Here is a 14,641-nt window from a genome sequence, read left to right as displayed (position 1 = left end):
GGAGGGAGAGGGGTCGTAATTGAAGGTAAGACTCTCAAGACTTTCCTGCCTGCCTGGCTGGCTTCTGAATAGCTAGGATTACAGACTTGAGCCACCAGGACCCAGCTACTAGTCTAAGAATGTAATCACACCAGTTTACTTCTGATGTTTCCTTTATATCTTTTTTCTACTCTTAATTCCAACCTTTCCATAACCTTATGTTTTGTGGATAAGCACATTTTAACCCAGTCTAAATATCTTTTTACAAGACAACCTAGCAAATTTATCACTTTTATCCTAATTTCTCTACTTGATCACTCACATTATCTCTGTCTCACTTTTGATTTCTCCAAATGTGTCTTGAAATTTTTGTAGAAATTTTTCTAAAGCCCTGACAGTATTTTTTTTTTAATGCCCTAATATTAGAACTACTATCTACCTGGACATAAAATTCTAGGTTCAAAATTCTTTTCATGTTCCATTTCAGATCCTGAGCTGGTTATAATAATGACGATTTCTATTGTACCATCCACAAAGATCCTTTTTGATGTGAGTTCCCATCAAATCTGCTGACGAACTTCTACAGCTATGGTTAATCAAACATGAACAGGTCTGAAAAAAAATCAACTTTAGAAGACTAGTTCCCTCACATACTGCTGCTGTGAATATAAACTGGTTCAAATTGTCTGGAGTCATCTAGCCAATATCTTGACCTGTATTTTACTTTTAGCCATGTATAAGGAGATAAACCAATAACATTTAAACAAGTACATACATATAACAGCATTGTGACAGGAAAACAACCTTATCTCCTTTATAATTTAATAATCTATAATCAACATACAGTGATTAAGATGACAGGGAAAAATACTTGAAACAAAAAGCAAGAAGGTCTTTTTTATTTCAGAAATATGCATATGTAGGTAGGAAACATCTGAAAGTTGAAAAAAATTAGACGTTACCGAGTCTGTCTACATATCAAAAAGAGACTTGTCTGTTGAAATAGAAAATTGTACTATTTTTTTTCTGTACTGGGGATTGAACTCTGGGACTCATATCTGCAAAGCAGATGCTCTACTACTTGAGTCATACTTCTAGTACTTTTCTGCCTTATTTCCAAGGTAGGGTTTCAATTTATGTAATCCTCCTACTTCTATTCCTGTGTTGCAGGAAATGACAGGTGGGCATCACTATGCACAGTAACTGTGCTTTCCCTGTAGCTGGGATAATAGATCCATGCTACCACACCTAGCCACTGGTTGAGATGGAGTCTAACAAACTTTTATGTCCAGGTTGGTCTGGCTCTGTAACAGCTATTTTGGCCTCCCAAGTAGTTGGGATTATAGGCTTAAGCCATCCCAGCTGTTAATTGTACTGCATTTATAAAGAAAAACAATTTTATAGCACAATGTTAAACACATACAAATTCATACTGCTTTTTGACTTAAACATTGTGGCTTAAAAAAAAACTAGAGAAAAATATCGTGTTATTTGTAGTTTTCTGAGAGGTGCTTTGTATACTCCATCTATGTAGAGTTACTGTGTTGCAAGCAGCTGATGTTTACACCATGTTGCCCTGCAAAAAGGCATTAATATAAGCACACTCCTAAAGATGGACATATGGGGGGCTGGGAAGGTGGCTCAGTGGTAGAGTACTTGCCTTGCATGCCTGAGGCCCTGGGTTCGATTCCTCAGCACCACATAAGCAAAAAGAAAAAAGCCAGAAGTGGCGCTGTGGCTCAAGTGGTAGAGTGCTAGCCTTGAGCTGAAGAGCTGAGGGACAGCGCCCACGCCCAGAGTTCAGGCCCCACGACTGGACTCAAAAAAAAAAAAAAAAAAAAAAAGAAGATGGACATATGCATTTTCCCCCACAATAGACAGCTGTTAAGTGGAAAATGTCTGAGAGATATGAGCTATTATGCAAAAATATTTACAGTAGCTTTCTCTAGATGGATGTTTTTCTTTTTTCTTCCTTTCACTACCCTGAACTTACTGTGACGCTACTGTGAACCTCTTTACCTTTATAATTTGACAATTTCTCCACACAGGTCAGTTTTATAATAACTAAGTGTTTAGTCAGTATGCCAGCCATTCAGACTACAGCCCTATAAACCTCCTTGAATCTCATTTATTTTATTTACTTAGCACTAGGGTTTGAACTCAGGGCTTCACACTTGCTAGGTAGGTGCTTCACTGCCTGAGCCACATGTCTAGCCTTTTTTGCTCTGGTTATTATGGAGATAAACTCATACTTTTTGTCTGGGTGGATCTAGATGACCCTCCTACTCAAACTTCACACTATAGGTGGAATAACCACACACCACTACAGCTTTCTGTTGGGTGGTAAATTTTGTATGAGCTAGTTTAAACCAGAGATCTTCCCAATCATGTCCTCTCAAGTACTGAGATGACAGAGCATGAGTAGCTATGGATTGAGATGGATCTCCTGAACATTTTGCTTACTCTGGCCTCAAATCACTTATCCAATACCAGTATCCCCTATCCCAATCTCTGCTTCCCAAGTCTAGGATTATAGATAAGATTACAGCCACCAGTACCTGGCTGATACTTACCATTTGTTTACTTATTTACTTATTTTTGTCCAACAGGGATTAATTCAGGGCTTCTCACTCTAGCTCAGCTTTCTTGCTTATGGTCACCATTTGACCACTTGGACCACCTAGTCCTGTATGAAATTTTGATGATTAATTGGAGATGTTGTCTCTCAGACTTTACTGCCTAGGCTAGATTCAAACAGTAGTCCTCTAGTCTCAGCCTCCTGAGTGGCTAGGAGTACAGGTGTAAGGCACCAGCTCAGCTCCTCATTAATCTTAAGATACCTTCAATTCCATGAGTGCCCAAGATCTATACAGTATCAACTTATTTCAAGATGCTCAATACTGTGCCTCTGAGATAAAATGTGACTGGTATTAAACAAAATAAAGTGAGTCTCTGAATTACAGAGAGTATAACAGTAAAGATGGTAATTTTTTACTATCTTATTTTACAATGTTTCTAAAGCCCAATGTATAAACAAAACATAGAAATGAGTTCTGCTTACTCAAATCCTCTTTCATGACTTTCACAGGTTGTTGTTCAGTGTGAAACTTAGTATGTGATACTACTTAATATCATCTGCTGACTCTAAATGCTAGAACAGAAACACACATTCAATCTATCATTTATTTATTTAGTTGGATTTTTGGAACTGTAAGTTACAATTACTGGTATACCTGTGATTCTTTTTAGTGTGTTCAACTAATGAAAAGGCAAACACAGCATGGGTTTAAGAGAAATCATGGTATTTCTTAGTGTAATTTGCAAGAGGGAAAAGTTTTGGGCCCATTCCTTGGAAATAAATATTTAGTAACCATAAAAATATTCAGCCACTTTTCAGTTATTCAGGGAGGTTTATGCATGGTCCCACGCAGAGCATCAGAGTTCCTCTTTGAAATATCCCAATTTTGCCAGTGACATCTCTTTTCTCAGCTGCATAACTTCCCAAAACATCTGATCAACTACACAAATGGAAAAGAGAGACACGTAAATCATATCTTACCATCTTGATTATTGCTAATGTTTCAATAAAAATGTAAGATTAGCTGAAATGCCAAAGTGGGTATTTCCTAATGATGTTCTAATCCCTGGATTTTCTTTCAATATATTACACAAACTTCTCCCATGTACTTTTGGGCATTCCAATTTAATCAAATAAACAATATTTACTAGTTTTGTCATCCCTGTATTTTAGACATTGAAGACTATAATTTTAGGCTAAGGAAAGCATTTCAGTGTCATGAATAAATGTTAATTTTGTTCCCTTCAGTATTAAATGTTCAATTATTCAAGAGTCATTATGCAACTACAAATCTTCTTGTTCTAGTAATGCTCTATACTTGGCTATTTTACTTTTCATAACCACTAGCAATGAACTGGGAAAAAAGGGAAAACAAGAGAATCCAGAAGCTCAGTAACATTCTTTGTAATCAGAGAGAAGTTTTTGTGTAGCTCAAATTATAAATAAAAATGATTGCTTAGCATGATCTATATATTCCAACTATATATATGGTCATCTTTATTCCATTGAGAATTATTTCATGGTTGCTGTTTATTTTAGACAATAAAAAGTCTATGACCAGATTACAATGATTTATCAGTGATTTACCACCAGGAGACTTCTGCCCCTCAGAATTTGGTAATGCCTGGATACATTTTTAACAGTTATATCCAGTAAGTAAAGGTCAGAGATGCTATTAAATACCTACTTCAACTTATAAAACATCACCTACAACAAAGAGTTATTCAGCTCTTAAGTTAAATATCCCATACTAAAAGTTGAGTGTCACTAAGATTCAGGTTTTGGCTTTTTTTATATTTTTGGGATATCTGCATGTGTACAATGAGAGAGTCTCATTGGGAAGAGGGCAGAAGTCTAAGCATGAAATTCATTGATACTTCATATAAACCTTATGCACATAGCTCAAAGTGTATCTGAACTCTGACTCTGATCACATGAGAGTCAGGTAGCTTATTTTCTACTAATGGCAGCATGAAGATGTTTGGTATCTTGAATTTTTGGATTAGGGATGCTCAAATTGTAATATAAAGGTTAGGAAACCCTGCCTAATATTTAATTGCCTTTTAACCCTTTGTAGCAGAAGACACAGAAAATTGAACTTCAAATATGTGAAATATTTACAAACTGTCCCATAAAATATATGACACAATACCATTTATGTAGTGCAGAGTAATGGAAACTAGAGAAGATATAATTTTCCTCCTAATTCAAGAAAAGAAGGCTGCAGTGACCTGAATAAATATTACTACCACTTGTGATACTGTTTGCATAGATTACATATCAGATTTCCTGCAAGTATTTTTTAAATTTTGTTTGTTTATATTGATCATAGAGCTTGAACTCAGGATCTAGATGCCAATTCTGAGCTTTTGTGCTCAAGGCAAGTACTCTACTACTTTAGCCACAGCTCTATTTCCAGGTTTCTGGGGGTTAACTGAAGATTAAAGTCTAATGGCTTTTCCTGCCTAGGCTGTCTTTGAACCTCAATCATCAGATCTTAACCTCCTGAGTAGCTAGGATTACAGGTGTGAGCCACCAGTGCCTGGATCCTTTTTAAACAAAGAGGACAATTTAAGTTAACACAAAATCTCCATTTTTCCAATCTAAACATTATCTACCAGCATGTTTTCAAAAGGATTTCAATTTATTAAAGTCATTAAAAATCTTAACTTAAAGACTACTTTTGTTACACAGCCCTTTGAAACTCCATATTAACTATAGGTAAGTTTCATGTCATATCTGTTCTTTTTTATTTTTTTTTTTGTCTCGGGGCTTGAACTCTGGGCCTGGGTGCTGTCCCTCCTCAGCTCTTCAGCTCAAGGCTAGCACTCTACCACTTGAGCCACAGCACCACTTCCGGTTTTCTGAGTAGTTTATTGGAGATAAGAGTCTCATGGACTTTTCCTGCCTGGGCTGGCTTTGAACCTTGATCCTCAGATCTCAGCCTCATGAGTAGCTAGGATTATAGGTATGAGCCACCGGTGCCCAGTTTTTGTACCTGTTCTTGTAGGCATTAAAACTGAAGTATATGGCAGTCTAAAAAATGTGATTTAGCTAACAGATCTGAGCTTAAGAAAAGCTACACTAAGTTTTTATCAGCATGACACATGTCCCACAGAATTGAGATTGGATAGTTTGTGCTACAGCAAAGAAGTGGGTAAACTTGTACTAATTTTTAAGCACAAGAATATTTTCAGCATTTGTAAAATATGAACAGGAAAATTTCCCACAACTTCAAATACAAAACTGGCAGACTTGTTCCTAACCCAATATTTAAATTTCAGTTTAGAAACAACCACATGCACTTAAGATATGCCTCTTTGGAGCTGCTGGGTCATATTAGTTTTTATGTTTGGTACTGAAGCTATCATCAGCACTCATGGAAGCCTGTTTAAAAAAAATTAACACACTTGCATGAGATAATCTGCTTGAAAATGTATCATCTGCATGTTTCTGCTGACTTAGAATGTGGTCATCTTTATTCCACTGAGATGGAATTTACTCTTGAATTTTAATGAAGGGATTAAATACAGTATCTTTAGAAGAGAAATTGGTTCCTAAATTATCTACACATCCTATTAGAACTAAAAAGGGCTTCAAGATAAATGTAGAACAATACAATTTAAGCATTATTACTTGTCCTATACTTTTTACTAAACTTACATAACACATTTATAATGAATTAAGAACACTCACCATCCTGCTGTTTTACTAGTCCCTGCTGAATATATCGAATGTACGTAAAAAAATTACATACAGACGTGATCTAAGACAAAAGGAAAACGTCACAATTAATATAGCATCTTTTATCAAAACAAATTTTATTAAAATGCATGGTTTGTCACTTACCCTATATCTGCAAAAAGGAGAAATATAATAATAGTTGCTTGAGTCCCCTAGTTTAATTCTGTGTTTACAGGATTTACTCTGCCCAGTGAGAGCGCATTTTCTGTAAAATAATCATAAATTTCACTTTTTTTAAAAAATTAAGGGCATTTTGCCCTTACCCTCAGTGTAATATGTCTATATTCATTCAGGAAGACGATAAATATTTGAGAACCTATCATTCTATGTAAAGGCACTGTTCTAGATGTGGGGCTATAGTACTGAAAAGGACCACGTCTTTACCATTTGAGACTTATATTCTAAAAATAGAAGCTTTCCACATTTCATATTTACGAATGAGTAATCAGCTGTAGGACAGTACTTAGCTTTCTACCACCTCTTCGATTTTTCAGCTAAAGAGAACTTAATCATGATTGTTCAAGTCTTAAAACTTTGATAGTTTTCAAGGTTAGAGATTCCACATGGGGTGCTTTATACATTTAGTGTGGGACATAGGGAAAAGTACAAATGAGTAAGCAACTTAATACACTTACCAAAGAATATACTACATGTGCCCTTTCTATCTGTATACTATAAAATCTAAAATCTGGTAAAAGAATTCAGTTTTGTGTTAGGTTATTAACTGTTGAAGGTAGGGATTATTTTTGTTTTGTTTTTTGCGGGTTCAGGAGTTTGAACTAAGGGTCTAATGCTCACTTGTTTGGCTGGCATTCTACCACTTGAGCCATGCAACCAGCCTGGCTTTTTGCAAGTTATTTTGGAGATATAGTCTCATAGTGTTTTCAGGTCTTGGCTGGCTTTGAATGAAAATCCTCTGGATATAATCCTGCTGAACAGCTAGGATTGTAGGTGTGAGTTACCAGCACCCAGCTTATATCTATTATTCTTTAAAGCCCGGCACATGCTTGGTGCGGGCACATAGTGACTACTGAATAATTGATGAGCCCCTCTCTTCTGCTCTAGATAAGAAAGAAGCAGGCAGTAGCCTTGCTGTCACCTTTGTAAGCTAGAAATCTGAATGAATACAACTACCACTCTTTGTCAATGCAAAATTAGCATCACTGTAAGTAAAATAGACAATGACATTTATGACATCATAAGCTGCATAATATTGAAAATATACAAGATAAATTAAATAGAAAATTTTAAATTCTATAATAAAATTATTACATGCTATATTTAAAATAAGATAGGGCATAGTCATTTAATGTGTATAAACTATTATCACCACATCTGAGTCTTCATTGGAGTAGAGGGTTAAAGGACCAAGATAATTTAAGACTGTAAATCCTTTTTTACCTAAAATTCAGAGGTCATTGTGCACAGGACAATTCTGTCACAGGACAATGTAACACAGGATATAACTCTCGATGGAAGTGTGGCTTACAAGATAAATACATGACTAGCTACACTCCGTAAACAGCCACATAATACCAACACTGTTGTACAACAGACTTTAACACTGACTAAGTAGTCTTTTCTTCTTTGGGTACCACAATAACTGATGGGAGTCAATGTTTGTCTTCTATGAACACTTTCAGGCTTTCCAACTTCCATATTAATCTGCTTCTTAACCTGTAAGTAAGCAGCTTCCTCAAAACTTTTCCAAGTCATTTCTTTTTTGTGTGCTAGTACTAGAGTTTAAACTCAGGGCTCTATATTCTCACTCAGTTTTTCCATTTATAGTGGGGCTTTCACATGATGCTAAATCTGAAGGGCTATTTATTTCCCTCATTGCCTTTAGGCTATACAAAGTCTAAATAGGAGAAACACAATCACACTTAAAACGACAAAAAATAAATGAATGGAAAACTGTGGCATACAAAATTTTAAAACATACAATCTTCCATAAGTCACAGATGTGAAACACCTACTTTGGTCCTCCACATTCAACTGCAGAAGCTTTCACAAACCGAATTGGTTGTAATCCCACTGGCTCAATGCTTAGAGTATTGTTTTCCACAGCCTCCAGGACAGCAGAAGCCAACTTAAAAAATAAATAAAAAGAAACCATGAGATGCTATACCTGCAAGAAAAAAAACAAACATGAACTAATTTGATAAATTATTCTTGTTTTTCACTGACTTGGACTTAACCAATGCACAAAAAAGAAAACACAGTCTTGATTTAATTTCATTTATAATGCAAACATTGACATAAAAGACAATTCAGTTATAGTAAAATAAACTTTTTTCAAGGATTATTTCCAATCTGTTTATTTTTTATCCACAATTAACATCCACTGTAAATGCCATTTCAAAATTAATATCTAATACTTTATTCAGCTAAATTTATAAAACTGATCATTTACAACACAGTGATAGATATTAATTATAACTATATATTCTCTTAACATATTTATATGCACAAAAATCTACAAAAAATTTTTAATAAAATAAGAATGGCAAACTTCTTCAGTCTAGCAAGATTACAAATGCTACATGACCTAACAGAAACCAGCTACAGAGCACACTAAACAGCAAAGGTTCATTTCAAAGTATTAACTCATTTTCAATTATTCTTACAAGAAATGTTAAAATAAACAACCTACATAAGGCTCTTAACGATTAAGTTCCTTAAACATTAATTGATAGGATATATAAACACATGTGAGGACAAATTGAAATTATGATTTTACATTAATATAGTGACTGATTATTTTAAGTTTTTATATCTCTCTCATCTATCCACTCAATCCTCTGACATAGACATTGGTTTTTCTGCTTTAAAGATGGAAAAACTAAATATGCCCCCTTTTTTTGTGGTGCTGAGGATCAAATTTGAAGCTAGGCAAGAGCTCTAACACTAACATAGACCCAAAATTCCATAAACATTTTTTTAATAATACAGAGATAAACTCAACAGAGTATGTAAGGAACTTCCCTCAAGTTGTAAGTCAGAAACAAGCCCTCCTCCCATGCATACTTATGTTTCACTCCAACACAGTACACATTCACTCAAATAGAAAGAGATGTTCAATAACTGAATGGCAACAATTAGGGTCCTAATATGAAATGGAAAAAAATGGCAAAACATGAGACTTCTTAATTAATTTATGAGGTATAAAAATAACATGAGTCAAAAAATCTATAAAACAACTGTCATATTCCTATTAAAATAAAAAAAATTACCTCACTTTTTGAGAATGTTAAACATGGAAAGATATCTTCCTGATAGATTTTGTCCAAGAAAGGACATGTTCTGTCCATTGTAGGCTCATCCTTCCAAGATCTGAATTCATTATACAGAGATAGATCAGCCTAACAAACCAAAAGAAAACAATTTTTTTTAAAAAAAACAGCTATACTACTGAAAGCAACCTACAGATTCAATGCAATCTCTATCAAAATCCCAATATTATTTTCACAGAAATAGAAAAATCAGTCCTAAAATTCATATGGAAACACAAAAGACCCCAAACAGCCAAAGCAATCCTGATAGCTAGAATAGCCAGAACACTACTGGATATACAAATTATACAACCAATCATAATAACAAAAATAGCATGGTACTGACATAAAAACAAATAGACCAATGTAACAGAATTGGCGATCCAAAAGTAAGTCCACATAGTCACAGCCATCTGATTTTGACAAAGAAACCAAAAACATACACCAGGGAGAAAAAGACTGCTTATTCAACAAATGGGGTTGGGAACTGGATATTCAAACTAGTTTACTATCTCTCATTCTGTATAAAAATTAATTCAAAGTAGATTTTTTAAAAAACCTATTATAAGACCAGAAACTGTGAAACTACTGGAAGAAAAAAACATGGAAACCATTTGATATACACATAAGAAACTACTTTCTGAATAAGCCTGATTGGTGAAGAAAATAAGAGCAAGAATGTACAAATGGGATTGTATCAAATTTAAAAGGTTCTGCACAATAAAGGGAACAATTACCAAGAGACAACCTACAGAGAATCTTTGCCAGGTATTCATTAGATAAAAGATTCATACCCAGAATATGTAAAGAGCTCCAAAAATTATAAATCAAAAGAATTAAGAAACAGTAAATAAATGAATTAAACACGGTTCTCAAGAAGTACAAATGGCCAATAAATACACGTACTGTTTAATATCTTTAGCCATAAAAGAAATGAAAATCAAAATAACTGAAATTCCATTTCATCCTACTCAAAATGGCTACCGCCAAAAAAAGCAACTAACACTGGTGAGAATGTGGTGGTGGTTGAGGGACCCTTATGTACTGCTGATGGGAATGTGAATTAATGCAGTCACTATGGAAATCAGTATGGAAGTGCCTCAAATGTGCCTAAAAATAGAATTACTATATTATCCACTACTGGATAAGTAGTAAGTCAGTATAAAATAGAGATACCTGTACATCTTTTTATAGCAGTCACAATATCCAAATTATGGAATTAGCCCATACGCCCATCAACAAATGAATAAAGAAAATGTAAACAAATATAATGGAGTATCATTCAGCCATAGGAAGAATAAAATTATTTCATCTGTAGGAAAATGAATGGAACTGGATATCATCATGTTAAGTGAAAAAAGCCAGACTAATAAAGTACCATATGTTCTATGCAGGGGAAAAATGATATCATGTAAAACAGAGACTGATTGAACGGAAAACAGTAGAACAGATGGGGGTGAAAGGAGAAGGTGACGGAGGTTGACTATGATCCAAGTACTTTACATGCATTTATAAAAATGTAAAAAATTCTAAAACTTGATTTTAAAAGATAGAGGGTGGGTACAGAAAAGAGCAAAAGAGGGCTAAACTGATCTAAGTATATTATGTTCCTATACAGAATTATCTAAATCAAGCCCCTTTATACAACACTGACTTTTTTAAAAATTTTATTGTCAAGGTGATTGTACAACACTAATTTTTTAAGTTATGTTATAAAAAATAAATTCCAAGAAACTGGTACTTCAAAAGTAGAGAAAAGGGAACAAGGGAGGGAGAGGGAGAATGGAGTAATGATATTCAATGCATATCCTACAAAATTAAAAAGCTAAGGGGAGGGGTTGAGTGGGAAGGATGGGAGAGAATGATGAAAGGGGTGACATTGATCAGATTCATTACATTCATAAACTTATTTGTTGAACAGTTAACTCCTTTATACAACTACTTAATAATAATAAAAATATAATTTTAAAAGGTATGTTGCTAATATAATGACTAAGTGTCCTGTCACATTTTCTACAGAAACATACACATACTTCTTTTATGTTTTCTTTGTCTAATAAAATGTTACTTTCTTCACAACATGTAAAAATACAAGACAACACAAGTAACATATATGGGCCTATTCCTATTTTAGGGATTTGAAAAAACAAAAACAAACTTTTAAAATATACTACAACAAATTATTTTAATGTGACAGTAGGGGTAAGAGTACAAAATTACATCTACTGAAAAAAATACAAAGTTGTAATAAACAATTCAAATTCTATTTGAATTCCAAGAAATCAAATTAAAGTTATAACTAATTTCCCTAAACATTTCACAGACACCAATGTGAACTTTAGATACTGATACATTCAGATTTCAATATTGAACTTCTTTCAATTTAGCATCTTTTAATTAATAATTGAACAAAATGGTTTGATTTGATTAAAATACTGAATTCTTGTCATTCAATTTAATAAATTCCTGACTCCACGAAAAAATTAAACTGAATAAACCCAAATAGCAGCTTCTTCAAGATTAATGATGGACATAAATTCAACAATACAATACATAGCTTTAAAAAAATGGAGGACAGTGCTTCATGAATTACCAATTTATCCCTTTGGATGTGCAATTTATCCCCTTTGGATGAACAAACATTTTTTGTGTGCCAGTCCTAGGACTTGAATTTGGACCTGGGCATGGTCCCTGCGCTTTTGTGCTCAAGGCTAATGTTCCACCACTTAAAGTCACAAGCCACAATGCTATTTTTGGCATTTTGGTAGTTAATTGGTGATAAAGAGTCTCACAAACTTCCCTGCCCTGGCTGGCTTTGAACACAGTCCTCAGATCTTAACCTCTGGCATGAGCCACTGACACCTAGCACAAACTTTGTAATCACACAATTTTTATTCTGAACTCTCAAAATATTTAAACATTTTCTGTTACTGTTAAAACCTAAGTTCTAAAGTATAAGGTTACCACAATTTCTATTTTTGTTGCTTAATTCCATGGATGAATTCTTTGGACTCCTTATCAATATAAAATTCTGCTTTTCTAGAATTAAAGTAAAAACAATACACTAGATTTTAAGAAAATAATCTATTTTTCACATATATCTTACATTCATAATATCACATTCTAGGACATTAAAGCCACCCACTCTCCCTTCTGTAACACATGACAGTTTTTTTCCTAAATGAAAAAATGAGCTTAAGAAACTTACCAAGTTTCCAGCAGGTACACTCCAAGGTCAGCCAGGTAGAGAATGGAAGTGAAGAATCCCTGAAAGCAGTCAGCTCTACATAAAGCCTCCCCCATTTTAATACTGTATATTTTGTACTAAAGATTTTGCTGGCATAATATCATAACTGATACCTCAGTGATGAAAATTAACAAGTATCAACAGAGTCAGAGGGGACAGTCCTTGTCGAGTTACCTCTTTGCAGTCTTTTACAATTGGCTGTATCACACTGAGGTCCTGGGGACTGCCACTCATAGCACTGCTTGTACTTTTATTTCTTGAATGTCCCTTTTTAAAAGGTGTCTTTACACCTGGCAGAGGCTCTTGTGTAGGTGATGTTGGAGAACTGGACAATACCAGTGTCTTTAATGCAGCCACTTCAGCTTGAAGTACATCAATCTTGAAAAGAAATCAACATAGTCATGCACACTGAAATGTTCTAAGACAGATGAAGCTGAATGTTAGCAATTTGGTAAAAACATAAAACAGAAAAGCTTAATTTGTATTTCCTATGAAGTAATAAAGTAAAATTATAGCCAAGTTTTCTAATATTTCCATATGGTTTGGATTCAGACAAGTACGTCAAAATAAAGTTTTTAATTGTCAAAATTAATCTAAGCGTTTATGCAAATTTTCCAAATCATCAAAATATAATAACATAATTCATTGTAGTTCACTCCTAAAATAAAATCTACTAGCAATTAAATGTTTTTTTCAGTGAACTAAGAAAATACGTACTAATATTAAAATGTAACTACATAATTCTTTAGAGTGATTTACAAGGCTTTAAATCATCTGGTTTTAATATAAATACACACCAATGTTTACTATAGCAGCCATTTTCTTTGTATTTTTCTATAATTTCCAAATCTAAAATAGGCACATTTACAAAAGTCAGAACAAAATCTGATAAGAAAATATCTGAAAACAACAATCACAAATTTCTCCCTAGTTTATATTATTAAAGACAGTAAAACTTACTTTCCCTTGTGCCTCTTTCAGCTGTTTTTCTGCTGTTGCCTGCTTGATATTTGCTTCTCTCACCATCTTATGAGCTTCCTGTAAAAGTTAATATCTCAATTTGTTGTTTTTTTTTAAGATCTTTTTTTCCTTTTTTAATTTTTTTGTTCATGGCCTCCCAGAAAAGGTTTGTCTTGGATTTCTTCCTCCCTGCCTAGGCTTCAAGTTGCATCACCACCAGGTAACCTAACATGTATGCAAAGCCTTACCCCTCTGTGCCTAACGGGGAAGAAAGATAGACACTTGAAAGCATCAGGGATGTGTTTTGTTTTAAAGCAAATCCTGATATCTAAGAGGTAAGCATGGGGTGCTTGTTTTCATTGCCCCACTCCCCTTAAAAATATCTAAACTTTATACAAGGATTTCTCAGGGAATTTAGTTTAATGTGAGTATTCTAAGTAAGAGACAGTTTATAAAACTCCTACTCATACTCCACTTTTTTTTTCTAAGAACTCATCTATTGTATAAAATTAAGTCAAACCACATTGTTACAGTCAACACGATTGTATCAGTTCGTTCATATAATAAAAACCACCAGCTGGGCGCCAGTGGCTCACGCCTGTAATCCTAGCTACTCAAGAGGCTGAGATCTGAAGATCTCAGTTCAAAGCCAGCCCAGGCAGGAACTCCATGAGACTCTGATCTCCAATAAACTGCTAGAAAACCGGAAGTGGTGCTGTGGCTCAAGTGGTAGAGAGCTCACCTTGAGCTGAAGAGCGCAGGGACAGTGTCCAAGCCCAGAGTTCAAGCCCCACGACCGAGGACAAAAAAAAAAAAAAAAAAGAAAAAGAAAAAGAAAAAGAAACACCAGCTCCATTGTGC

At 34.3% G+C, this 14,641-nt stretch overlaps 1 protein-coding gene across 4 annotated transcripts in view; it reads right to left on the bottom strand.

Moving 5' to 3' along the window:
* Window positions 1-1,776: 1,776 nt before the first annotated feature.
* The window catches only part of Rab3ip (RAB3A interacting protein), a 33,468-nt gene continuing 20,603 nt past the window's right edge, over window positions 1,777-14,641 (bottom strand). For 3 of the 4 annotated variants that reach the window (XM_069988525.1, XM_069988499.1, XM_069988508.1), the window contains exons 5-11: window positions 13,781-13,858; window positions 12,995-13,198; window positions 9,535-9,663; window positions 8,278-8,390; window positions 6,407-6,506; window positions 6,254-6,323; window positions 1,780-3,497 (exon numbers count right to left, since the gene is read on the bottom strand). In XM_069988525.1, coding sequence (XP_069844626.1) covers window positions 3,415-3,497; window positions 6,254-6,323; window positions 6,407-6,506; window positions 8,278-8,390; window positions 9,535-9,663; window positions 12,995-13,198; window positions 13,781-13,858 — 777 coding nt within the window. In that variant the 3' untranslated portion in view covers window positions 1,780-3,414. Of the gene's footprint in view, window positions 3,498-6,253; window positions 6,324-6,406; window positions 6,507-8,277; window positions 8,391-9,534; window positions 9,664-12,994; window positions 13,199-13,780; window positions 13,859-14,641 lie in introns of all 4 variants that reach the window. The other variant, XM_069988518.1, reaches the window with a different exon arrangement.

This window comes from Dipodomys merriami, unplaced genomic scaffold (genome assembly GCF_024711535.1).
Source record: "Dipodomys merriami isolate MVZ:Mamm:240054 unplaced genomic scaffold, mDipMer1.0.p SCAF_10, whole genome shotgun sequence".
Taxonomy (NCBI): domain Eukaryota; kingdom Metazoa; phylum Chordata; class Mammalia; order Rodentia; family Heteromyidae; genus Dipodomys; species Dipodomys merriami.
This window is presented reverse-complemented; position numbering and strand designations above follow the sequence as displayed.